A 27,152-nucleotide genomic window follows, 5' to 3' on the forward strand; every position below is an offset into this window, starting at 1 on the left:
ATATCTTCCGTCCAGGGGGCGGGTACTCCAGCTAGTTGAAAATAAATATTTGCTTTTCAGATGGCTTACAATGGAACACATTTTTTTCCAGTAAGTGTGATAAAATTCTTGCTCTACCTTTTCTTTTTTCATGAAATGAAGTGAGTTAAGAAGATAAAGCACATAAAATGGACTTCTAGTTCTTTTGTTAGGACACTTACGTTAGCAGAATGCCCTCTGGTGGCTCAGTAGTGAGTCTAAGACATTATAACTAAAAACTAGGGATCGATACCTGCAGTGGGCACAGCACAGATATCCCATTATATAGCTTTGAGCTTAACAACAAGAAAAGAGGTTCTAATCCTTTTTCAAATATGACAGTAGCTCAAAGGTAAGTTTGAGGGTTTATAATGCTAAAAACTCGAATTTCATTCCCGTCGTTGGGCGCAGCTTTGCGCTTAAATAAACAAACAAATACACTTTTGAATATACTTTGAAGTTAAAAAAATCGGTGAAAGAAAAAATAATAATACGTCGTTGTTTTAATGCAAAGTTACACAATACGCTATTTGCGCTCTGTCCACCGCGAATAATCGAATGAATATGTACACCACAAATATACTTTGGAATAATTATTTCTCCTATGCTAAAACGTATGTAATAATAACGATAATAAAACAATTGTGGTAAATTTTACTCGAGTTAATTAGTTACGATTTAAACGCCAAAAGCCAGTGAAAGATTGGAAAATCAATAGACCTAAAAGATGTTATAGAAACCTGTTAACCACAGATGTTTACTGCTTTCATCTTAAGTTGTTTATTGTAACTATTTTTACACATCTGTAATTTCGAGGCGCAGTGGACAAATTAAAAAGAGAGTGGGTGGGGGAGGTTCATTTTGAGTAAATTAGTTACCAAATTCAACGTTCAGCTTTTGTAAATAATAAAGATAACCGTCATAATAAAAACTTGAAAATTAGCTTGCTTAAAACAGGTAGAAGTAATTCCGTTAATGAGCATTCCGCTTGTAATTATGGGTAATTTTCTGTGGAAACCATATAATGAACAAAACAAATACTAATGATTTGGTTGCTTGGAGATAAGTATATCTGTTAGTTTCTTTATTAACTTTTTTTAGGTTTATCTCAACCGAAAATGTTCGGGATTTTCCCGCATATATCTTATTATCATAAACTAAAACTCAGGAATTCCCGAAAGTTTAAATTTCCATTTTTTTTTTTTAATTTTCATTTTTCATATTTGTAAACCGGATAAAGTATCTAAGCAGCTTCAGGTCAGTAGCGTGATGTTCAATCCGCCCCCCTATATGGTTGAACTAGCTTTAACAATGTTGAGATAACAGCGTCTGTCTGCTTTATTTATTTTATTTTTTGAAGCTACAGTAATTTAACGTTGCTTAATTCGTGCAGCTATGAGTGTTCCGTCAAAAATAAGATTTTTTTCCGTAACTAAAAAAAATAAATAAATAACGTATGAAAAACACGCTGACCAATTTGGGCGTGACTTCTCAAACAATGATTGTTTGCCGTCTGAAATTTTCAACTGGTGCGAGTGATTAAAGGAGGATTGTTGTGGGCGTATCGGGATCTCAGTAAATGGGTTGGTTTCTTACACAGGGACGTCTGTTTCTTTTTATCCTTTTAACATACTTCGTCCGTGGGTAATGGCATCTGTTATGATGCGGAGTAATTTTCCCATTCTCCTCCGAATTCCTCTAGGGCGTGGGCATGCAAAAGAGAGGTAAGTCACACGCGACCGAAGCTGGTGATGTGCCAAAAAAAAACCACGATGAACGAATTACGATTGCGAATCTCAGCTTACAATGCTAAATACCATGAATATTATCCCGCAAGAAAATCTTATATTTATAGATAGCGCTTCATTTTTCAAACGATTGATATTCAAATTATGAGTCATTTTCATTACAGAATTACTGATGATTCCGAGAACCACAATGGATTTTTAAAACACACTTTTCTATGTTACTTATCAGCGCAAATTGCTTCAAGATCCACGACTTTGTTAGTTACTGAATCTCCTCGTGCTATCAATATTGTGATTAATCACGCTGATTCTCTCCATGATTTTACCCAATTTGTTGATGTCATTTCTCTACATTTTTTATTTTAGTAGATAAAAAATAACATAAAAACTTCTCAATATGTACTCTCCGCAAGTAGCGAACGCAATAAATACAAACTAGTAATTTGGGGGGTAAACATAATTGTTTAAAGTTCTTTCCAAACATTTGACCTTTTTTGACAATTATTATTTTTTCATTAAAAAAAATCGTATTCACAGCTAATTACAACTCGAATCATCTTGTATTCCATAAAATATCGCTTTTGTTTTCATATAAAAACAGATTCTCTTGTTATAAGATTCTAGGTAATCAGGAGACTAATCTACTGTGACAAATAAATGTAATGAAATAAGTTAGATTTGCTTTTTGCTCTGAAAGCAACATCTAGTATTAATTTACAATAATAGGTTGCTTGCATAAGTGTTATTTTGTATCGGAAAATATTTTTCAACTGTAGTGCCATCTATCTTTCATTAGATGTAACCGTATATTGTTTTAAAATGAAATCAGATATATTGAATATGCCAGATTGTGTATAAATCGATTTGAACCTTTCTGTGGCAAAAATAACTTTAAAAAATAAAAAGAATTGGTACAATTAATGTTATGATTTCTGACAATGTATAATTATTTTATATGAAAATTATGGTAAGTATAAACATCTCTGTAGTATAGTAGGATTTTTATTAAGTTTTTAAACGCGTGTTTTAATATCTTCAGGAAAACAAGATCCAGATATGGTGTCGAGAATTCAGGATATTTTTTGTCCCATAAACGGTATATATCGTTTCACCTACACAGCAAACAATGGAGAATTTCAGTGTACTCAGTCATTTTCGGAGCTTAGCAACTGTCCCCATGGTAACGGTCTAGGCGTCAGCTTCCGACACTGCAATTTCCCAGACATGAGTATGTATAGCTATGGTAGTACTTATTTTTACTCTTGTTTTAAAATATTATTTCAATGTACTCAACATTCTTGTAACTGAGAAGCTGTCTCTGTGGCAACAAATCTGGCCTCTGCTTTCTTTCTTCAAGTTATTATTAGAGTTTTCAGAATGACAAAGGAAAAAGAAAATACGTTATTATTTTGTAAGCCTAATAAGCTTATCTTTAAGGTAAAGTGAATATGGAAATTCTGTAAATAAAATACATTATTATCTTAAATCAACTGGTTACTTAATGTACTTGAAAACAGCAACAATGTTTTATGGAATTAATAAGTGGTACAAAACGTGAGTAAATTTATTTTATTCTGTAAAAAATAGATAACATAAACTATTCCAGGCTAAAGGTTATGAGTAAAAAAGATGAAGTAACAATTAAAAATAACAAATTCTAAAACTGGACTTACGTTCAATTTCCTTTCGTTTTTAGAAGTGCAAATGCATATTCAATATAGAACTGAACGGATCCAATCTGTCGGATCGTAATTTTATGAACACCGGACTCGGGCCGAGCTGGACTTTTATGTCGTTTTTCATAAACGTGGTTGGACCTAAAAAGATTACTTTGTTCTCGGACTTGTGCTTAATAAGACGTATATATGTTTATTTTTCTGAATTCCTCTCTAATAAATTACTAAATTAATTTAGTAGGTTTCAGTAATGTGCTACAGTGTTAAAATCAATGATTGCTGTTTTAGTAGCTTATTTAGAAACCAATTTGCAAAAAAAAAGGACAATTTTTCATTTGATCTAATACACACGTTCCTGTCTTTCAGACGTCCGGTTTCTGTGTTTAGGAGATTGGGAAGGACCGAATAATGACCGTTACCTTGCTCTGATGGACCTACGAGCAGAGCCGGAAGCAAGACCTAGATATCGCTGTGGGGTAAGATATACTACTGATACGACATCTAAAATGAAGTCTTACACATTTTTCCAGATTAATAAGCTTTTCCATCTTATAAATTATTAGCAGATTTTCAAACATTTCGATTACTTGCGCTAGCCGTCCCTAATTTTGAAATGATAGACTAGAAGGTAGGCAACTAGTCAACACTGACAACTCTTAGGCTACTCTTTCAACGAATAGTGAGATTGACCGTCACATTATAAAGCTCCCACGGCTGAAAGGGTGAGTATGTTCGGTGACGAGATTCGAACTCGCATGCCGTACACACCAGGTTGTACACATAACTCATATTAAGGCTACAATTTAAAAGAAACAAAAATGTCCAATGTTAAGTTCTTTCTCCGATTTCTAGTCTTAGTGAAGCATTTGTCCACCTGTGGGACAGCGGTAAGTTTATGGATTTTTACAACGCTAAAATCCGGGGTTCACTTCCCCGCGATGAATACAGCAAATAGCCTAATATGGCTAAAACAAACAAGTGACGTATTTAGATATTCACAATAGACAGACTAGACGGATATATAATTAGTATTATACGTTACGTGAAATGAAGTAAAAATTAACTTTATGTTACAAACTTTTTTTATGGTAAAATCAGTTAAAATGTGAATGCTAAATCACCCTAAAACTGAACTAAAGATCAGGCCTTCGGTAATGAGGCAATTTTCGCTGATCACTCATTGGTTAGCTAGTCTATCTCGCTAGGGTGAGAAAATGACAGCAGTTTCATTCTTATACGCATGGGTTCATTCTAGGTATTCGAAGTATGAGAAACAACTACGTATGAAATATATTAAATTTCCCTTATTGTTTGTAATTAAACCCGAAGCTTATTTATTGTTGTTGATAGTGTTGGTTGTATGTGTCTGTTACTATATCCACTTTCAGTTAAATATATTTCACATAATATTCTAGTCATGAAGATGTCGACGTATATAATTATTAAATACATTATCCATACTGTATGTAAAATTATTCTTGATTGATAAAGATGTACTAAGTGTTTAGTATTTTCTTGCCAAGGTTGTTCTATACATTCTTTAACCTTCGGCTGAATACAACAGAAGTGAACAGTTCAACATTTTTGAATGATCCCACGTTTCCATTTACAGTTGTACAGGAAAAATCCGCAGACAGGTCAAATTAAAGTCTCTTTGGCAGCAGATTCAACGTGTACTACTCAGCTACGCAGCTCTTCGGAAGGGTACGAGTCTTTAATCCTTTCGCCAGGTAAGCCTAAAATTGTGAATTGATACTATATTTCTCTCTGCATGAAAGCCTAAAATTGTAGTTCAATATTTTAATACTCGTCCCAGGTAACTTGCACTCGTAATTCCATACTTTAATCCTCTAATCAGGTAAGCCTAATATCGTCAATCCAACCTTTAATCACCTGTAGACCAATACCTTAAATTCTCTTTCTGGCTGTTTCTCTAGGTAAGCCTAAACTTGTAGGCCAATACTTTAACCCTCTCTCCAGTTAAGCTTAAACCTATAGACCAATACTTTTATTCTCTTCAGATAAGCATACTTGTATACCAGTGGTTTAAACTTTAATTCCCTCTCTCAACTCAAGTAATCTTAAACTTGTAAACGTTTTATGCAAAAATAACTTCTCATGGTGGCGCTAGACCTTCTTTATTCGTCAAACAAGCTCCAATGAAAATCGCAGTACTTACAATGACATTCTAGTTACCGTAGGTTTAATTAGGGCCTAACTTAAAAATGAAAGTTGTATATCGCCAATATTCGTCACATTCATAGTATAATAGGAGTTGTTCAGCCTCGTGAAAAAGGTTACGGACCATTGATCTTACAAATCACGTCTTGCTTGTCTTTCTCAGTTCCTGAACAGAAACTTCCACCACTAGTTGATCGATCACACTGTAGGTTTCCTGACTGGAGCCAGGGGAGGTGGGAGCATCTCGACGTGGACGGTAGAAAGTTTGTCTTTCGGGACGGCGTGAACTTCCAAACAATCACCGCTACCTGCATCCACAGGGAAAACAACACACCTCACGATCGGTTCCTCGTGTACGCGGTCACACAATGGTAAGTCTGCCTGTCTTGTGACACAAGTTGCTCTAGAGAAACTAAGGCGTATACCCCAAACATCAAGTTTAAATGGATAAGCAATGAAACACATGGCTTGAGTTTGGTAGGAATTTCAATTTTACTGCCTTAATGTGGCCAGTGAGGGATCATCAGAGCGAGGAGGTTAGTAGCAAAATAAATGAAGCTGACACCAAACGAAGGTGATGTTTGATATCGTGCGTAGTTAGGGTGCCTTTGCGTAAGACGAACGGTTTGTTTGCTACGAACCCAAAATAGTGGAAGGGGAAGCCCACGCCCCTTTTTATTGCATAACTTTGTAAGCCCGACATATGTCTTGCTAATATTATATATCATAGAAGTAATGGTAACGTTATAATAGTTTCATATCCATATTCTCGTACAAAGACTTATCTCAGTGATTGTTCAGTTAATAAAAATGAAATGCTGAATGGGCTTTGCATACTGTTCACTTCATTATAACATAAGGATGTCCTTATTTTTATCCTACATATGATTATGAATTAAATGTTTTCACTAAAAAAACGTACTTGTTTGTTTTGAATTTCGCGCAAGGCTACTCGAGGGTTATCTGCGCTAGCCATCCCTAATTTTGAAGTGATAAACCAGAGGGAAGGCAGCTAGTCAAACCGCCCACCGCCAACTCTTGGGCAACTCTTTATCAACAAGTAGTGGGATTAAACGTAACATTATAACGCCCTCACGGTTGAAAGGGCGAACATGTTCGAGATCGGGATCCGAACCCACAACCCTCAGATTGCGAGTCGAGTGCCTTAACCATCAGGCCTTACTAAAGAGCACAGTCAGGAATTGTTTATTATTCTAGTATTCTGATACAGAAATTTGGACTTCTTGCGTGTCGAAGGATAATAAACATCAAATTGTTATTACTCTCCGTGTATATATATGTGTATGCGTGTATATATAGGTAACTTCACAGGTGCCCCCTGCCTTTTATTGTAAATATATTGAAGATGTTTTCGTTATAGCTACAGGCACTAATGATGAACTCGATCTTTTTCTTCAGTTTGTTAATTCCTTTCATCCATCACTTCAATACACGTCTTCTACTTCCCACCAAACTATTTCATTTCTTGACATAAATACATTAAATTTCCGTGAGTGTTGTTGACAATCTCGCGACATCTGAACATTATAAACCGACAATAGACATAGCTACTTACATTTTCACTCCAGTCATCCTCAATACTTAAGAGAAACATTCCAAAATCCTTACCAGATTACATAGGTTCTGTAGTAACGACCAAGATTATAATAGCAAATCAATCAACATGTTCCACTTTTTAGAAAAACGTGGCTACCCTACTTCTCTTCTTCGCCATATTAAAGATAATATATCTACTAACAACAAACGTTCGAGTTCAGCTTTTCAGAGGTTGCTTAGTTTAAAGCATTTCAATAATTATAACACCAATGTCCTAGACAATTTAAAACTTCCAACTAAACGCGTCCAACCTCGGTTCAACCAACACACTGCTACTTCCACTAATCATCAACACATTCCCCTTACACTTACATTTCACCCATATATATATGCATATCCCTCATTAGAAGTTATTATTAACGAGAAATGTAACCAACATTGAGTCATTATGAACGAGATATTTATCTGTCGTTACAATTAATGTATTTTTCTGATTTCCTGCACCAGTGGAGAGGCTTCTTACAATTGCGTATGGCTTCAAAGACGCACTAACAACATTGTTGAACTGATGATAGGCTCTAGGCCTAGTTCACACTTCTCAGAGGATCTGTGTAGAGACCAACAGTTCCCTACTAAAGAATGGATCACCGAAGGAAGTAAGTACTCACTTTTTCTAGTCTACTTACATATTCGAAAATTCAAGGAGACAAGTGGTTAGGTGTAATTTAGTTAATTACTCTTGTAAGCCTTAACTCTCCATTTGAAGACTTTAATTTTATTGGAATATTTCTAAATTTAAAAGAAATGGAGGAGGAAATTTATATTACAAAAAATGGTTAACGTAAAATAGTTTTAATGTTAACAACGCTTCAGACTAGGACACCCTCTTCTGGTGATTTTAAACTTTTTTTGTTCCACTAAAGTTTAAAATCATCGGGGAAAAGGCGTCCCAGTCCGAAACGTTGTTAAGATTAATTAAAACATCTATTTTACGTTAGTCATTTTCTTTTTGTGGTATACTTTTTTCCTTCTTTTTTATTTTCTATTTCATCGTATTACAGCGATCTTTAGATGATTTTTTTTCATTTCTAAATTTGATTTCATTGCGTGGGTGGGGGAGACAGTAGTTTGTAAGAGCTGTTATTAGAAATAAAATATAGATTTGCCGATTTTTGTTTCAGTGTTCAATCACGGACGGAAGGATAAAACATAGGCTGCAATATATAACTGATAATGAAATTTTACAAACAAAATACGGTTACATTTGTACATTTTTACATTTGCGTCACATTACATCAGATTTTTAAAATGTACAATACAATACAAATTCTTAAGGATTTTGATTTGGAAGAATTATTTTAGTTCGATCTTTAGCCAGTTTTCATCTTTTTAATTTTTAAGTAAGAAAAATTAAACGCACGAAGTTTCAATTTTGTGAGGGATTTAAAAACTTGGAAATTCAACTAAGCCTAAATATTCTAAATAAGCGAACTAACTTCTGTTTTTACTTTCAATGTTATGAAATTTAATAATTATAATAACTGGTAAACACTGAATGGTAATTACTGCAATAGATGGATGTACCACGTAGCCACGAAAATAGATGATTGGCTAAAAAGGACTACTCTACCTGATGTATTTGTTACTTTATTTTTGCTTATTGTATTCCTTTTCTCCTTTTTAATTTCATTTAGTTTAATGTTGTGTATATTATTGAAAATAGATTACAGTTGGTAAATTACATTTGGTTAAAACTACAGTGTTCTTGTAGAACAACGTCTTCTCTGATGTGCAGCGGTTAAAATGATAAAATCTTTGATACAGAAAATAATTAAAGTGTAATAAGGCTTAATATCTTCAGACCATATTTTGTGAGAGAAAGGATGAAACTGTATGTAAATTGTAAGACTAAAATCTACTCAAGGCAGAATTCAACGAACACTCGTTTTAAACTTGAGGCTCTGAAATTTGAAATGATATTTTTGTGTTTCTTTTGTTCGTATATCTGCTAAGAAAAATTCATACTAGACCAGCGGCTCTCAATCTGTGGTCCAGGACCACCAGTGATGCAAGGGTCTCTTCAGCAAAGCCACATCGGGCTATCTGCTGTGCCCTTCGAAGGGAATCGAACCCCCGATTTTAACATTTTAACTCCATAGACTTACCGCTGTCCCATTTCGTGGTGTGTGATATTAACTTTAAAACCTTAATTGTTGCTTTACTTTGGAGTCTCTCGCCTCAATAGGCACTCTTAAAATTATGAACAAAGGAGTAAAAACAATGTGTTATTTAATACGGTTAAGGAAGTTTATGGTTTGGACAAATTAAATTAATATTCATTATGCTCCAATAATAGCACCTGTAACTATATTTTTAAACATTGTTAACCAATGTTAATAATATGGCGAGACGTGAATGGTTAAAGATTGAACACGTTATATGAGATTATTTCTATTTGTTTATCGCAGGAACGAATGTGAAAGAACCGACGACTTGTCCAATCACAGGAGACTACTTCGGCGTTGTTCCCGACACTACTGGTTTATGCGCTAAAGTAGCGTCTGATTGTAATAATCCAGACATCATGTTCTACTCCGTTAGCAGCTGCGCTAATAGGTCTCATGTTTATGAAGGTGAGAAATTGTAACAAAATAAAATGTAAAATATAGTTGCTACAAGTATAAGAAAGAGGCCAATAACAGTGTACATCATTAAATACCCTCTGTATATGTGTACGTGTTTAAAGCTGAAAATTAGCATTTTTTAGTTCTGTTTTATCAAGTGTAATGCTCGTACTAAGTAGTAACAAATGTTAGTTACTTTGATGAAATATTTGAAAAATCAGTCTGGTAATGAGTATAGCTATATATATATATATATACCTTTCTTGCGTCCTCACTTACAAAGATTAGAATGGATTGTTTCATCAGTTAGGGGCCAGGTGGTTAGGGCACTCGGCTCGCAGGTTCGAATCCCCGTCACACCAAACATGCTCGCCCTTTCAGCCGTTGGGGCGTTATAATGTGACATCAATCCCACTATTCGTTGGTAAAAGAGTAGCCCAAACGTTGGCGGTAGGTGGTGATGACTAGCTGCTTTCCTTCTAAATTAGGGACGGCTAGCGCAGATAGGCCTAGTGTAGCTTTGCGCGAAATTCAAAACCAACAAACAAACATCAGTTGGGTACCTTCGCTGTTAAAGATATTTTCAGCCGTAATCCCAATAGAGCCGAACCCTCAGATTCCTGTTTTCAGAAGTCTTACACTAGCCTAAATAATTCATTGCACTTTGTCCTTAATCTGTTTCGCCATAGTTAGCTTACAAACAACGTAATATAAATTTACGTTTATCCGTTTTTCATTCTTTTATTTTATTTTATCCCAGTTGCTTAGCAACGTTAAGTAATATTTAAAAATCTTTATCTTAATGGTTTTTCTTTTTTATCGTGGGTTCTTAGTAGCTCGTGTTTATCTTTACACTTCCCAAAAAACCTTTGATTCTTTCTATTGTATTTTTATAACATTCCGTAGGAGCATCGACCTTATTTGTTGTCTGGAATTTCACGTTTTACCAAGATTCACGTGATCGCAGACCTGGGAAAAGTCGCATAATTCTCAAACCATACCTAACACGTCATGTTCACATGAATGCGCATGAGTTTTTGAATATAAAAAGTATAATTTAGGGATCGGTAAATTAGAATAGTAAGATAAAGATACGAATTTTCCTCAATAGCCAACATAAAAAAAACTTGAATAAAAAGTGGTAGAAAGATTTCTGGATCAGACGGCTTAAGTTATCTTGTAAATGAGATTTTTACATCAAGTAGCGACAAAACCTTTTCTCTCTCTCTTTCTCTTTTGTTCGAGAGATGTAACCCAATTCGGATCTTATTTGAAAACGCGTATAGAGGAAAGATAATGCAAAATATTATGCCGATTATTTTTAAATGTAACATAAACACTGACACTGAATCATGTTAAATTAGTTTTACTTGATTTCGTGTTCCCAGTGGCACAGCGAAATGTATGCGGACTTCCAACGCTAGAAACCGTGCTTCGATACCCAATGTGTAGCTTTGGCTTAACTTCAAACAAACAAACCCTTATCTACCGTCATAAGTAAAAGAAAAGGTGAAAATGAAATCATATGATGATGACGTAATGGAAAATTAAACAAAACATTAATATAGTAAAATTATAAAATAAATATGAACACACACACACACACACACACATATATATATATATATGTGTGTATATTGTTTGTTGGGGGTATATGTATCTATTTCTTTATCTTGGAGTTATTTTTATGAAAATTTTTATAAGCTCTTATTTCTGTTGAAAAATAAAAACAAATATGTCTAGCCTTAAAATTCGCAATTAAAGCTACTTTAACATAGAATAAGTTGCAACTAATCCACCTTTTTCATAAGCTGTAATTTTAAAGGTGCATGAATGACTGACGTGTTTAAAAACCTCGTATACAGACGAGGCACAATGACAGAGATAAAACCAGTAGCCAATAAATACCGGTTGCTGGCACGCACGAGACGCTGCCACTGTTGCTTTCTCGACAGTGAGAACATTACCAACGGAAGTACCCTTAACCTATAGGAGCCAAGGGTCGGCCCGGTGGCATGAAAATTGCTTCTGTAATACACAACATAATAAGGACACTTACACAACACATACATCAACTCTTATTTTAACTTCATAGATGAGTCATCGAAGTCGTGACTGTGATGGACGTTTTACGGACAGTACATTCCATTTTATAATCTTAAGGCTTAACCCAAACTGTATAAACATTTAGTTATATTTGTAATCTATAGCTTCAAAGTGAGTGTTGGTAAGGTTTTGCCGTCGAACTATATACATATAAGCTATGTAAAGCTATAGATTACAAATATAACTAAATGTTTATACAGTTTGAAGCTATAGATTATAAATATAACTGAATGTTTGTACAGTTTGAAGCTGTAGATTATAAATATAACTGAATGTTTGTACAGTTTGAAGCTATAGATTATAAATATAACTGAATGTTTGTACAGTTTGAAGCTATAGATTATAAATATAACTGAATGTTTGTACAGTTTGAAGCTATAGATTATAAATATAACTGTATGTCTGTACAGTTTGAAGCTATAGATTATAAATATAACTGAATGTTTGTACAGTTTGAAGCTATAGATTATAAATATAACTAAATGTTTGTACAGTTTGAAGCTATAGATTATAAATATAACTGAATGTTTGTACATTTTGAAGCTATGGATTATAAATATAACTAAATGTTTGTACAGTTTGAAGCTATAGATTGCAAACATATCTTTTTAAGCTTTTCATCTATATGCATAAAAGATTTTAGTTTTGTAAGATTGTACATTACATTCACTATGAGCTGTACTGCGGCGTGCAAAAAAACTGAAAAAGCTCCTTTTATGTTTGTTTTTGTATTTCGCGTAAAGCTACTCGAGAACTTTTTGCGCTAGCCATCCCTAATTTAGAAGGTAGTTAATCAACACCACCCACCACCAACTCTTGGGCTACTTATTTACCAACGAGTAGTGGGATTGACCGTCATATTATAACGCCCTCACAGCTGAAAAGGCAAGCATATTTGGTGGTGGTACTCGACCCCGTGACCCAAAGATTGCGACAGAGTGCTGTAACCACGCCAGGCCTCACTTTTTTTCATGACATTTAAACAAATTACTTGTTTTTACACGCCCCCCAGTGGCACAGCGGTATGTCTGCGGGTTTCGATACTCGTGGTGGGCAGAGCACAGATAGCCCATTGTGTAGTTTTGTGCTTAATTTCAAACATGCATACTTGTTTTTGCACATTAACCGAGCTGTTTTGTTGTTGTTTTTTTTTATCCTTGGACCGATAACTACAAAAGAATAATATAATAAATTATACTCACACGCAAGAATAATTTGGTCGCTTCAAGTTACAGAAATTCACACTCTTTGTACCTCTTTTCAGAACGTGTTTACCGCTGTATCGGAAACTGGGAGGAAAATGGCGCCCTCTTTACGTTCACTACACGTCAAGACATAAAAGGTCATCAGTGCTTCGTATGTATCTTTTATTATTATTTATATATATATATAATGTACTACAGTATAATGATAAATAAAAGGAAGAAAAATGAGAACTTTTGGCACAATGAAACATCATTTCCATCACCAGGGTTTTAAGTAACTAATAACACTACGTTTCACTAGTCTCTGTAACATAGTCACCATCACCACAATAACTAATAAGGCTTTACTTTTCGTTGAGACATTTGCGTGATACTTACGGACACTTTCAGTTCGTGCACCAGATTTTTTTCTAAGTCTGAAAATTTATCACTTTTTTTCAATTGATTTTTGTATTTATGTTTCGTGAATTTTATTGAACGTGGAAGAATAGCTTTTGATAAGCACATTTAAAGTCTTGATAAAACGACAGAGATAAGTGATATATAAAATATTCAAATTCTTGTCTGCGAAACGTCCAAGAAGCCCCAACATAATTCGTTAAAACCACATTATTTAAAAAGTTTTATTTTGAAAATTGTAAGTGAAAGAATCGGCAAGTTTCTGAATTCGAAAAAAAAACAAATTGTTTTTTGAGCATTTATATGTTTATTATAATTTTTTAAAGTTTAATACACACACACACACACACTTAAGTTTATCCTCTTAATATAATTTGTAAAGTTTAACACACACACACACACACACACTTAACTTTATATTTTTATTATAATTTTTAAAGTTTAATACACACACACTTAACTTTATATTTTTATTATATTTTTTAAAGTTTAATACACACACACTTAACTTTATATTTTTTATTATATTTTTTAAAGTTTAATACACACACACACACACACTTAAGTTTATCCTTACAATACATCTTTCTTGTTTTTGTTAATTTTTTTAAACGCTTGACTTTGGCGCCATTTTTACCGGAACATTTTACAGGTAGGAAAAGTAATGAAGAACGGAGATGAAGCTTATATAAAGGAGGCAGGAGAAACCTGTACTCGAGGGCAGGATCCCATCACCGTGGGCATGAAGATAACTAAACAAGGTAAAGAACGATCTTTTCTCCAACACGAAAAATAATAATTGCTAATTGCCTAGTTCAGTTGTTCTCGAACGTTTTTGTTGGCGGACCACCTGATTTTTGTTTTATCTCGTCAGACTACAGTGAGGTTAAACTTTTCACGAAGCACCTGGACACAGATTGAGGCCCGATGACCTAGTTGTTTATTTTTCATTTCTTTTCACTTTCCCTCTATCTTAATTTATTTTTTAACAAGATATTAGGGAATCCCTAAATTTTCGGCGTATAGTTTTAAAATTTCGATAGTTCAAAATATCACTTTTAATAAATATGTGGCCCAATTTAACCGGAGTTATACCGTTTTCGGGGGTTTCCGCCCCTCATCAGGGTGGAATTCCTGGAAACCATGTAAGATTCATTGACAAGTTGTGAATCGAATGGCAAATTGGGCTTCGTATTTATTCTTAGTGTCTTAAACAGTTCGTCTATTTAATAATTCAGTAAACTACATTAATAGCACCGTATAGAATCACTGAGGTAAGTAAACTACAATTCAAAACACCACACATAGAAAGTATGACTTTGTTATCGGTAAAATATTAGGTTGCCATTAATTTAACAATGACAACAACAAAAAATACCCGATACGTGAAATTTGATTAAAGAAAATAATATTTTTATTACTTGTACTAATACAAATAATATTTTCATCCTCCAGTATCTTGTCCACAAGTACCAGTAACATTTGTGCCCGTCAGGCCACCATGGAGATCAGAGCTGACACCTCCTACACAAGACATTGGGCCCTCTGGCGGTGATTCGTATTGGTATCAGCGCGACAATGATCGACCCACCTCTCCACCAAGGAAGACTGATACAGGTAAGACGTCAATTGTCTGTATTTTTTACCACAATAAACATTTAGTATAGTAGTTGACTTAAAATGTATGTATTTTTTACCATAATACACGTTTAGTATAGTAGTTAACTCTAAATATAAGTATTTTTACCATAGTACACATTTAGTTGGTTTATTTGTAATTAAGCACAAAGCTACACAATGAGCTATCTGTGCTCTGCCTACCACGGGTATCGAAACCCGGATTCTAGCGTTGTAAGTCCGCAGACATACCGCTGTGCTACTGGGGGCCCACATTTAGTAAATGTATGTACTTTTTATCATAATACACATTTAATATAATAGTCGACTCCAAATGTGTGTATTTTTTAACACAATACATATTTAGTATAGTAGTTGACCTTAAACGTTTGCATGAAAAAACTCTGCTGTTGTTTGCATGATCATTTAATTTCATGTATAATACCTTTACTTTAATGGCCAAATCTGACACGTGACTTAAAAATAAGAGCTTTGTTACTAAGTAAGAAATACAATAATAATAGCTGGTAGTTGTATGTAACTGTTAGATATACACGATTGTTTCCATTTAAGTTTAATGCAAGAGTTTAGACAGTTATATAACAAGAATGTTAAATTTAGTTATTTTAGAAGCAACGGTTTATTGCAGGTTTGTTTACGTAACTGTTTACGAATCATACATTGTGTAGTTCATTTGTTGTGGAAATGCGAGCGTTGTATTATAGCGTCATGTTACTAGAACCTTCTAAGTTTTTCTTGTTTTAATTGATTATTATTGCATCATAATATCTCTCAATTTGTGGAACGTTCTAGGCCTCGGTCAGGCTGTAAATACACGTCCGAAATGTAGTTCGTGTTAGTTAGATACAGATATAGGTTGTTAGATAGACAGATATAGACCGGATGATTGTGAGTTGAGTCATAAAGAGCGTATGTAGCGACTTGGAAAGTTAAATTATCACAGATTGTATTGTAATAATAGAGTAAAGAAGAAGAATTCGTCTTGTCAAATTGTGTTCTAAAGTAACTAAACCAGCCTGTGTGGACTTTGACAAAAAAGATACAATTATTTTAAGCTCTGGATACAACTGTGATAACCTACAGTGTAACGAAGATTCATATATATACGTTTGGCTTGTTTTAATATATTATTTTAAAACAATATGACTGTTGAAATTTATCGCCAACAAGTCACAAACACTTACTGTAAAGAATGCGGCCCATACCTAAAAACTTGACAATAACGCATCACGGTTCAAAGTACTTTCTTATGGAAATTATTAGGCTTATCCTATACACAACATTCAATGACATATATTTCAAAACAGCTAATTTGGTACTTTAATTGTGAAGACTTTTTCGATTAAGACTTATGAGGCTAATGGAAAACTGATAAACGCGTGTGAAATAGAACATACATTTTATCCATATTATGTTTTAATAAAGATATTTATCTGATCAGGATGTGATTTTAATTGTCAATGCCTATTTCTTAACAGGACAACCGAGCAAGGATCCCGCTGGTAATTCTGGCATGAAAACTATATCAGATTTTCTACAAGTGACATACTTGCTTCTCTTGGTGAAATGTGCAAGAAAAGTATTATACGATTATTAAGCCTAAATGTGATTATCAACAAACATCCGCAGTTTTCCCAAACTTTCTTATTGGTATAAAACAAGACAAAAGGCCACGGCCTAGTATCACACACACAAGAATAATGTACGATCGAGACGTTTGGGAATAAACTGGAAGAAAAGTATGAGAAAAGAATTTTGACAGGCAGCTAGCTCCGTGTGATGAACTTATAAAAGTGGGACGGACCTGAGCGAACGTGTTCAAAGAAGTGGCAAGTTTTCACTTAAAGAAAAACTAAACATTTTTTTTTCTACTTCTAACAATTTAGAGGGAGGTTAAGAAAGTGGACAATAACGAGAAAAAATAAATATACCGAATAGCGAAATGCCTCGAAGGTCAATTAATCTAAAATGTAAACTTAAGTACAGGATTTTTGATTGAAAAACTAAAAGGTATATCGCCATTTATTGAGTGTTTTGAGGGTACTTAAAATGTATAAATGATTATCAAGAGATAAGACTCATTTATGATGATGGGTTTAAAACAGTTTTAGTAATACCTCTATATCTCTAGCTGTTGGCATTCTCTTTAGAAAAAATAATAATTAAATTACATCACGTAGCAATATCGACTGAAGATGAATTTTTAAATGTTTAGCTGATACTCAATCATTCAAAATCTTCTCGAATTTTTTAATATCAAAAACCCGATTTTTCCATATTGGATTTATATCATCTACTAGTCTGATGACATTTCTACTGAGATGCTTGCTATTTAGATACATTTCATTCATTACACGTTATTTTTTTTGTTAGTTGCAAATATTTTTATCATTTTTATAACAATTTTAAAAATAAGTTTTCAACTTTCATAAAAAATTCTAACACAAAAAAATTGTATTTCATTTTTCAGCATAAAAAAAAACGAGATTAGTGGTTTTATGTAAATAAGTCTGTTTTATGAAGACCAAAGATGTATTGTACAGTTCTCTGGGACTAGTTGAGGTCACAAAAATTTGTATTTTTTATCTTCATAAAAACATCTTTCTAGTTAACTATTACACGTTACTTGGGTTTTTAGTCTGTTTATGTTATTTATATTTACGATTAAACCTTGTAAACAGTGAATAAAAACTACAAATGTATTTTAATATTAGAATTTTCTGCAAGAGGAAAAAATACGAAACTTGAAAAGAACTATACATATTTGAGTTTCTGTATTTTATTAAATAATTTTTTATCTGAAGCTTCTTTAATTTTAAGATAAATTTTACTTAAATAACACGTTTAACACTTAAGAAGGAAAGAAAACGTTTAATTTCATGCTTGAGTTTCAAAATTGTACTCCTAATTTTTTTATAAGGTGTAAGTTAAACAAATTTACCTATCAACCTTAAATCAGTGACCTATAAAAATAGCTCTTTAGATTTTGAATGTACAAGTTTATTTAATGTCAAAATCACAGGAAAGATATTAAGGTAACTTTTCTTTGAACAACAAACTTTTTTTTTTTTTAACAGTACAGTGTATAATTTGTACCAAAGGCTATAATAATAATTGTTCCCGGTTTTCTTCTTGTCAATCAACTACACCTCGAACTACATGCTAGTGAAATTGTTACTATAAAAATGATGACGTCTTATGAGTGTGAATTTAATTATGATAGTGATTCAACAAAATAAAACTCTACATTAATTTGCACCACTAGATGGCACTAATGCATGAATATATGTTACTGCCATTAATCTCCGATCCCTTTCTTTGAGTTATAAATATAAAACTCGAGCATTTTCTTAAGATATTCTTTGACCAAATGAATATAAAATTTTGTTGATAATGCGTATAAAAAATTATTTATTTGAATACCATGTATGTATAGTTTACATGCATTATTTCTATCATCAATTAAAGAGCAAATTATTACACTTATTTAAATGTTAAGCAACACGTCAAAACATTTTGATTAACCTAAAAAAATGAATCTAATTCGTTGACGAAATTAATATGAAATTTATAATTTATTTAGTAAATAACTAAGTATATATACATATATGTGTGTGTAAACCAGTAAAAAAGTTTACATGCAGAAAGTTATAACTCATCACTAACAATTCTTGCATATATATTTTCTTTCAAAGACAAATACATTAACAACGTGTATAGTAAAAGGTTTTTTTAATTATTTACCTGATTAAGTAAGTCACGTTTCTAAACAAAGATAATGGTTATTGTTGACATTATTCATGTAATTATATTTGTAATTCATGGGACAAGGTATTCAAGGTGGAAAAATATACTGTAAATATGTGTATTTAACTCACTTCATTTGATTATGGCAGTGTGTAAACCAAGAAGAATGTAGCTGTGTATGAAGTGTGTTGTAGGTTTATGTGTATGTGATGTTTCTGTTGAAAAGATATGCTTTTCATGAATTCTAGTTATCTTTCTGATGTATTACTAAGTCATTAAACCTCACTGAATCTTAAACCTAATGTTTCATTATATTAAAAGTACCTTTTACCTACTATAGCTAAATACTTCCATTCTGATATAAGAGAAAGAAACAGCATTGTCCCCAGTATCAGATTTAGTGCAACAGGAAAGCTATGTTAGAAACTGTACAGTGGTATATTTATAATGCTTTTGGCAAAGACGGGTGCTTACAGTTAGTTGAACTATTATATTTTGCTGCTAATGAAACGATTATTGTAATAAAGGGTTATTGATACACTCTTGCATTTGTGTATTTTTATATAGGTTCCATTATGAAAAAACTAATCCATTAACAAAATTCAAACTGGAGACATTCAAATATGCTACACTGACATTGAACTTCTGTAATTAAGCCATGTAATTTATACAACTTTATTAAAAACATATAGTTCCAATAAACGTGTGATACAGTATTACAATAGAAATTGATAAAAACCTAAACCATGTTATCTTTTACTGACCAAATACAGGTTGTTTCTGTATGAATTTTGTGTGTAATAGTATTTAAAATATATATTGCTGGTGAAAAGATCTTGTTACTCAATAGGTCAACTGGGTTACACCAAACAAACTGTTAATTTAAATGCTATTTATATTAGTTGTTTATAGGATAACAACTCTTAAAAGACCTTGTCAACAGTGACATATGAGAAAAGATATAGTTAAAATACTGTAACACGTTTTCTTCTTACTAATCATCTGTGTTGGGCCAGTAAAGATTAATGTCATTATAATTATCAAGTCTTACTTTAATGTAATTTCACACTTTTATGACTACTAAATTATAAGAACTAATGAGTGCAAGTTATGTATAATGATATGTCAATCACACTACATCTGCTATGTCCTGTGCAGACGAGGCCTTTTGCTGTTAGTTTAAAACTGAAAACAAGAAATACTTCAAACTGCTTCACATAAATGTTCAAAATAAAGTCTGTTCATTAAAAACAAGTTACCATACTTCATTATTTTTATATAGAAACACAAAGGATTTAATAAGCATCAACACATACAAAGTAAACAGGTAAACACATAAATTATTCACATGAATCTTAATATCCACCGAACACAGAGCAAATTAAGCAGGCCAAACTTAAATACAATTGACCAGAATATACTACATACTTTGTGTATAAAAGAGCAGAAATATCTGCAAACTTCTGTTTGTTTACACTCTTCAGCAACAACAACAAAAAATTTTATTACCCTATGGAAGAATAAGTTGCACCTTTTAGATTCAGCTTCCTCCAGGTGGCTTTAACTTAAGTTTCTTCCACTGTGTTCAAAATAAAATCCTTTCCAATGAAATTTACTTCCTTAAATATTGGTTTCTCAATTGTGCATTAAAGTCGATACATTTCTTGTGGATTGAACTATTTTCCATTTAATAAGTTTGAACTTATTTAGTGATATTAGCAATAATGTAATACCCCACTATGAAGAGTCCAACAAGACCAAGACTGATGTAGCACATCACTCGTCTGTTACCACTGCCAGCTCCTATCATCTTGCTTACTCTGTTAAAACTACTAGAGAGAATACCTTGACTGTTTTCAAAATCCAGGCCCTGTAAGAAGTTGTAAAATGATAAATTACTGGATACTTTTTTACCTTCATCACAGCACGACAGTTCATAAAATTTGTTGAATTATCAGTTTTTATTATTATTATCATAAAATATGAAACAAATTAAAACAAAAACCACCTTATTAGCTCAGCATTTACTGTAATGATAAAACATAACATACATCATTTTCACAAATATGATGCTATTTTAAAACTTTGCAATGAGGAAATACCAAAATAATTCAACATAAAATAGCTGAAAATAATACAAAACGACTTCATTTACAGCTAAAAAAAAAATTCCAAAGTATGTAATTTTAGCTTTGAAAAAAAAACAAACAGAAATACTGTAATTAACATACATCATGTGTACCATGTTTCCAGTAAAAGTAAAACAAGTAATTAACATTTAATAACACCTATATCCATTTTAGTCTGCTGCAGGCCTCGACAAATCCCCATCACTATGGCAACTAAAAATGTCGTCATGTCACCTAATATTTTCTCCCGTTATATTTGTGCATAGGGTTGTGCTAAATAGAACTCAAGTCTAGAACAGTTCTGAACTCTTGGAAGTCTGGAACTATTTTTACATTCTTTGAGTCCTAAATCGAACTTTGTTTCTAGGATTTTAAGGATAAATTCAGCACTTCATGTTCTTTCAGGAATGAAACGTTGCAGTTGTATAACATGTTACACTTTTGTATCATTTTGTTTTTCTCAATTCAACCAATCAGTGCACGTGTTAAAATGAGACGGGACCAAAGGAAGTTATTTCAGGCAATACTATCAAGTGGTTGTTGATATCATGTTAGCACTCGTTGCTGTGAAAGTAATTAAATATACAAGCCCCCACTTCCCGGTACAAACAGTAGAAGTTAGGTTAGGTACACCTGGCTCCTAGATCTGAAAATATATGACGAGGCCTGGTCTACAGGTACATGCAGCAGGTACAACAGAAAAGATGTTTGAAAGACTGTTACTGTAAGCTACACTAAAAATGAAGATTAACATTTAATGCTCACCCACCATATTCATCACTTTTTTAAAAACTAAAGTTAGGCTAATATGGTAAAAATGAAATCAATATGACAAAATTTATGGTGAAAGTATTGGTTGTGCTCATTCATATTTAGTAGTAAATTCAAATAACTAACTTCACTGTGCTACCTTATAACAATATTCTTCCTTACTCTGTCCTGGTCAATAGTTTATAGAGTGCCTAGATAAATCCAAGCATTCCAAGATTTTCGTAAAGCAAATGACAGATCTGAACATATTCTCTGATCATAAAAATAAGGTTATTAGTGCCATTTTCCACATCACACTAGCAATGAATATGAACCAAGTTATTGGTCAACTTGCCTGATGTCAAGAACACTTAAAAGTCTGCCAAATGCGAACCAGCTAATTGCAATTTTCTGTACATTTCAAGATTTCCTGTCATTATGCTATGCACCTTCTTATAAATACCACTATTTGCATATTTTTATCAATTTCAATTATGAATATGGTAAAGTGACACTTCAATTAACAGGAATCCAGTTACTTTCCAAAATGCAATATTTAATACCAATTTAGATGAATATTTTCAGAACGAGACCCAAAACTCGAGCACTTTTGAATAATTGACTATTCTTCTTCAGGAGAAGAACAGTCAATTATTCAAAAGCGCTTGAGTTTTGGGGCTCGTTTTAAAAATATTACAAATTTTGTAGGTGATTGCTAACCACTTAACCTGAATTTAGATTAATATATATTGTTGTTATGAACAGACAAATAAGGCTGAAAGAAATAATTGGTTTACATTCTAGGCTATTAAAAAAACAAACTACATGGGATAGTCCTGATATTACACTTAACCCTGCAGCTACATTTTGCTTTTTAACTAACATTACAAGATGAGAACGTTACTATTAAGTACTTTTTCAGATTAAATACACATGCATTTTGAATGAGTGGATAAAACTATGGGATACCTACTAAACCATTCAGTAATCTATTATGTTCCTTTGTCTCTCCTTCAATGTCAAGAGAAATCTGTAAAGAATAATAATAATCAAATCATTTCTATTTGATAAAATTTAAGTATAAGAGTGATTATCCAATAATGAGTAATGACGAGTTAGATAAAAGAAAAAAAGAAACTATTGTTTAGACTCTTTTCATTTTATAATTAAATATCTAGGTTACCTTACTACATATATTTATAAAATAATGTTAGAAGTTTGTATTTTCCTTAAGCTTGCACTTCTCTATATAAAAATACAAATGATTTATTTCACTACCTCCTACTTAATCTAAAAAGTTATTTTCTCAATGTTATGCACAAAATAAAATAGCTCTTGCAATTGTAACAGAGTAGTATAAGGTTTGTTTTTTTCTCATGAAAAACAAGTGTGTAAATAAACAAAAGCAATGATTAACCCACATTTTTAAGATGGGAAATTTTCAGGGATAAGTTCTCTGTCATCTGACGATTTTGGGCCTCCAATAATTCTTCACTTATTCTTCCTGAAAATGAAAATATTTATGTAAATATTAGCATTTTCATTTAATATAATCAACCTATCGAAATAAACATATCTAATAAACAGTTTTTTGTTGGTTTGTTTTTACAACTACATCATTTTTATAAAAAAAGCCTTCAACAACTATGTTTATTTCAACTGGAGTGACTACTCTATCAGAACTATTTTCAGCATTAAATTCCAAAAAAATTCTACAGAACTTAACTTGCACAAATTTTCAGAGAATAAATAATTATATTGCTAAATGGATCATTGATCCAATTATGAATAAAACAAGTTTTAAGAATATTATAAATAACCTCTTAAAGGGTTTCAAAACTATATTCTTTTTACAGGTTATAGTGAAAGATAGTCATACCAAATTGTTTGGTTATTCTGTAACTATCTTAACAACAGGAAAAATACTAATAAATAAGTGTAATAACATTTACATAAAGATGAAACCAAGACTAACAAGTTAATCCCCTACAGCACTGTTATTAGTTTAAAAACTAGCATGAAATTTCATCTCTAAAGCTGCCTTTATCAATACAGTATGCCTACTTTTGCATGTAGGAAATAACTGCACAAACTTAAGATACTGTATTACTTTATAAAAAATAAAGGGAGAGAAAAAAGTCCACCAGCAAAAACTAAATGACTTGAGACTTAGCAACAGATTAACCCTAAATGTTACAACTGGTTACCTTGTACAAGTAGTAAAGAGCCTTACTTCTAAAAACATATTGCATATACGTTACTTTATAAGGTTGACCAGAGAAAACAACAAACAGTACCGGCACAATACACTAATAATTAAAACATAATATAATGTTATGCCACATCAATCCAATGCTAACAGGCCTCAGGCTCCCTAGTCTATTTATTATCACTTCTCTCTTCATTATTCATAGCACTAATTAGTTATTAATCTATACATTATAGTTCAATAAGTCCAATTTCTGACCAGTATTTTGAGTAACATTAGTCACAGGCTTTGATAAAGTTAAACTTCTAGGGTACCTAATTTAGGCTTAGCTTGGCATTATGATACAGATACTGATCAGGAATTGATCTCATTTAAATTTTGGTGGCACATAATTTAGCTTAATATCCTACCTTCGCCTAATTATGCGAGATTAAGTTAGGTTTAATTTACTGTTAGATCAAAGATAAAACTTATTAAAAGTTACTATTACCACTAGTACCAACTACCAGTATTACTATTATAGCTATACAGCTTTTTTAAAAAACATAAAATGAGTAAATTTCTGCTGTATTAAATCACAACATTATTCTAATCTGTAATTTTACAATTTCTCGTATACTCTTTACCATTTCCATTTCTACTCGCCATTATTTACTGCGACATTCAGAAAATGTTCGTGAAAAAAGTTAATGTTTATCAGCCACCTCAGCAATAACATACGAACGAAAACGACAACAGCGCCGCGAAGTTCTGAAGTTCGTTATTATCAAAACTAGCGTAAAAGTCCGTCAAAAATGACGGGAAACCACTGGAAACTGAAAAAATTCTGTATAAAATTGGCAATACAGAAAAAATATATATAAAATTTCCTTTTCCAGGAACATGCTACATATTGCTCCTGAATCCACTACATATTACTGAGCAAACATGCTAAATATTGGTTCCTTTGGATCAAAGATTAAAACATACAATGACCATGCGATTGCATACACATCTATTCTTTTTCTTCTGGGGAATTGGTATCTTCAGTATATTTTAACAAAGGTTTTTCGTAATAATTCTCAAACTCGGATTTGCTAATTTTTTACTTATTTTTGATAGATGTCTTCCCGGATTTCCTAACTGGATCCTATCTAGCTTGACGTCATAATGATGTGGATGATGGTGTGTGACACACATAATGACATGCCTGATCTGGTCCTAGGAACTTCCTCCTTGACAGGCTTTTATATTGCAAAAAAGTGTCAAAATTTAGGAGCTATTTACGCCTATGTTATCGATTAAGTCCAACTAAAACGGGAGCGGGCAATGAAAAGAGGAAGTATTATAGGAGAAAAGGTGGAATTGGACTCGTGTAATTCACGAAATTCGGAAAAAATCGAGCGTGACCGACCGACACTTGACTTTTATATGTATTGGTTATTTTTCATAGAATTCTGGAACCTAAGCATCGGTTAGGAATTTTAGGTCCTGAAAAAATTGTACTTACGCCACTAGCTTTAGTTTAGTTAGGACTAAACTTTGTCGTATTTAATACTATTACAAAAGAAATTTATAATGTTATTCTACGGCCTAACGTTGGAACTTTACAAAAACTTTAAGCTTTTAAGCCGTAATGTGTCTTGGAAATTCTATATAACTTTCAATCAAAACTCGCAAATCTAGAAGTTCATTACGGCTTTTTCCAAATTTAGACTACATTTAAGTTTTTTATTCTGTATAAGAGAAAAACTCCCGTTTAAGCTTTGTGAGAGAGATATAGCTTTTTTTCATTATACCCCTAATGTTTCAGACTTTGTGTTTTTCTAAGAAATATCCATAATCGGAGATTTCACATTTAATTTTGAATTCAAATACACACTTTATTGCAAGTTTAAAAAAAAAAGTACCTTTCATCAAAATTACCCAGGCTTAGTTCTTGGAATATTTAAAAAAAATTGTCAAATTATTTTTTATGTTATTTTGATATAAAGATGCACTTCATATATGCCTTTTAAATACTAACTTTTTTCGTTACGGCTTTTTCTAAATGTAAACTACCTATACATTTTTTTCATTATGCACAAGATAAAAATTCTGTTTAACATCTTGTTGAACAAAATGTCTACTAGAGTATTGTTACGTCTCCGTTTGTTAATTAACTTTCCGTAACCTCGTTCCGACGAAACTTTAGCGACACAAGTCCTTACTTAATAAAACTGGTTTATTCTTTCTGAATATAACTTCACAATATACTTGATTTCAACATTCGCGCTAAAACAAACGCTATAACGAACGTTAACTTCAACAATACTTTCTCACTGCAGATCAATTACTCACTACCTACACACACATTATTGTTCCGTCACGTTGTCACCCTCTTATATATACCAGACTACCCTATATCTAGTAATCTCCCGACAATTCACGTAGGAACAGGATATTTCCAGAAAGCAGGGGGCGTGACACTGGTCACGTGACCTCGCTGACGCAACACTGCCCCCTCCTTAATATTGTTCGTCCCGAACAATAACCACATACAATAAACCAATAACAATTAACAATAACTTAATTAAATGTACAGAATTACAATCACAAAATTACAATTCAAAAAAGTCTCTTAATTTTACGGGACGTATCTTCTTCCGTACTGGTCTCCGTCTCGTTGGCTTCTGCTTCATGTGGGGTTCATCTGCTTCATCAGTAAATGTCCTATAATCGGTAACAGTAACATCAGTGGTAGTAACTTCATCAACAGCTTCATCGTTTCCTTTCTCAAAACTGAGTAGAGTTTCTTCTTCGACGGTGGCTTCTTCAGGTGGCACGTCTTCAGCAGCGTCATTTGTTCTGTTGTCCACTTCGTCAAAACTGAAATGTCCTGGACCGTGATAACGCCAAAGCCTGTTGGCATGCACCACTTTTGGCTTACCTCGCCGACCACACTTTATCTGGAAATTCACGTCTGAGAGACGATCCACTATGTCATATGGGCCTTCCCATGCAGAAGACAACTTAGGAGACTCCCCTTTGGTCTTCCTGGGATTATACAACCATACCTTGTCTCCAGGGACAAACCTGACTTCAGTAGATCTCTTATCATAAGTTAACTTCATCAAATCAGCAGACGTTTTCAAGTTTGAATGCACTTGATGGTGAATATCATCCATCTATTACGATAACACTTTC

General features: G+C 32.8%; 2 protein-coding genes across 2 annotated transcripts in view; one reads left to right on the forward strand and one right to left on the reverse strand.

The window, feature by feature from the left end:
- The window catches only part of LOC106469744, a 51,760-nt gene extending 34,240 nt beyond the window's left edge, over positions 1-17,520 (forward strand). Inside the window, exons 5-14 of the mRNA XM_022398301.1 lie at positions 2,806-2,994; positions 3,809-3,918; positions 5,055-5,172; positions 5,787-5,994; positions 7,688-7,836; positions 9,649-9,813; positions 13,175-13,266; positions 14,167-14,275; positions 14,970-15,131; positions 16,631-17,520. Coding sequence (XP_022254009.1) covers positions 2,806-2,994; positions 3,809-3,918; positions 5,055-5,172; positions 5,787-5,994; positions 7,688-7,836; positions 9,649-9,813; positions 13,175-13,266; positions 14,167-14,275; positions 14,970-15,131; positions 16,631-16,749 — 1,421 coding nt within the window. The 3' untranslated portion in view covers positions 16,750-17,520. The remainder of the gene's footprint in view (positions 1-2,805; positions 2,995-3,808; positions 3,919-5,054; positions 5,173-5,786; positions 5,995-7,687; positions 7,837-9,648; positions 9,814-13,174; positions 13,267-14,166; positions 14,276-14,969; positions 15,132-16,630) is intronic.
- A 1,185-nt stretch (positions 17,521-18,705) lies between these two features.
- On the reverse strand, positions 18,706-24,721 carry LOC106469745 (BET1-like protein). Its single transcript, XM_013930256.2, has 4 exons — positions 24,614-24,721; positions 23,200-23,282; positions 22,752-22,808; positions 18,706-20,769 (listed from the first exon to the last, which is right to left on the reverse strand). The coding sequence occupies exons 1-4, from the start codon at positions 24,633-24,635 to the stop codon at positions 20,602-20,604; spliced, it is 330 nt and encodes a 109-aa protein (XP_013785710.1). The 5' UTR covers positions 24,636-24,721; the 3' UTR covers positions 18,706-20,601.
- Between the last annotated feature and the right edge of the window lie 2,431 nt (positions 24,722-27,152).

The sequence above is a fragment of the Limulus polyphemus genome, unplaced genomic scaffold, assembly GCF_000517525.1.
Source record: "Limulus polyphemus unplaced genomic scaffold, Limulus_polyphemus-2.1.2 Scaffold3639, whole genome shotgun sequence".
Classification (NCBI taxonomy): domain Eukaryota; kingdom Metazoa; phylum Arthropoda; class Merostomata; order Xiphosura; family Limulidae; genus Limulus; species Limulus polyphemus.

Coding starts and splice junctions, on each gene's coding strand:
- LOC106469745 (XM_013930256.2), bottom strand. CDS start 24,635: ATGGCGAGTAGAAATGGAAATG. Junction 22,809..23,199: donor AAATTTCCCATCTTAAAAAT/GTGGGTTAATCA, acceptor TATTCTTTACAG/ATTTCTCTTGACATTGAAGG. Junction 20,770..22,751: donor ATAGATTACTGAATGGTTTA/GTAGGTATCCCA, acceptor AACTTCTTACAG/GGCCTGGATTTTGAAAACAG.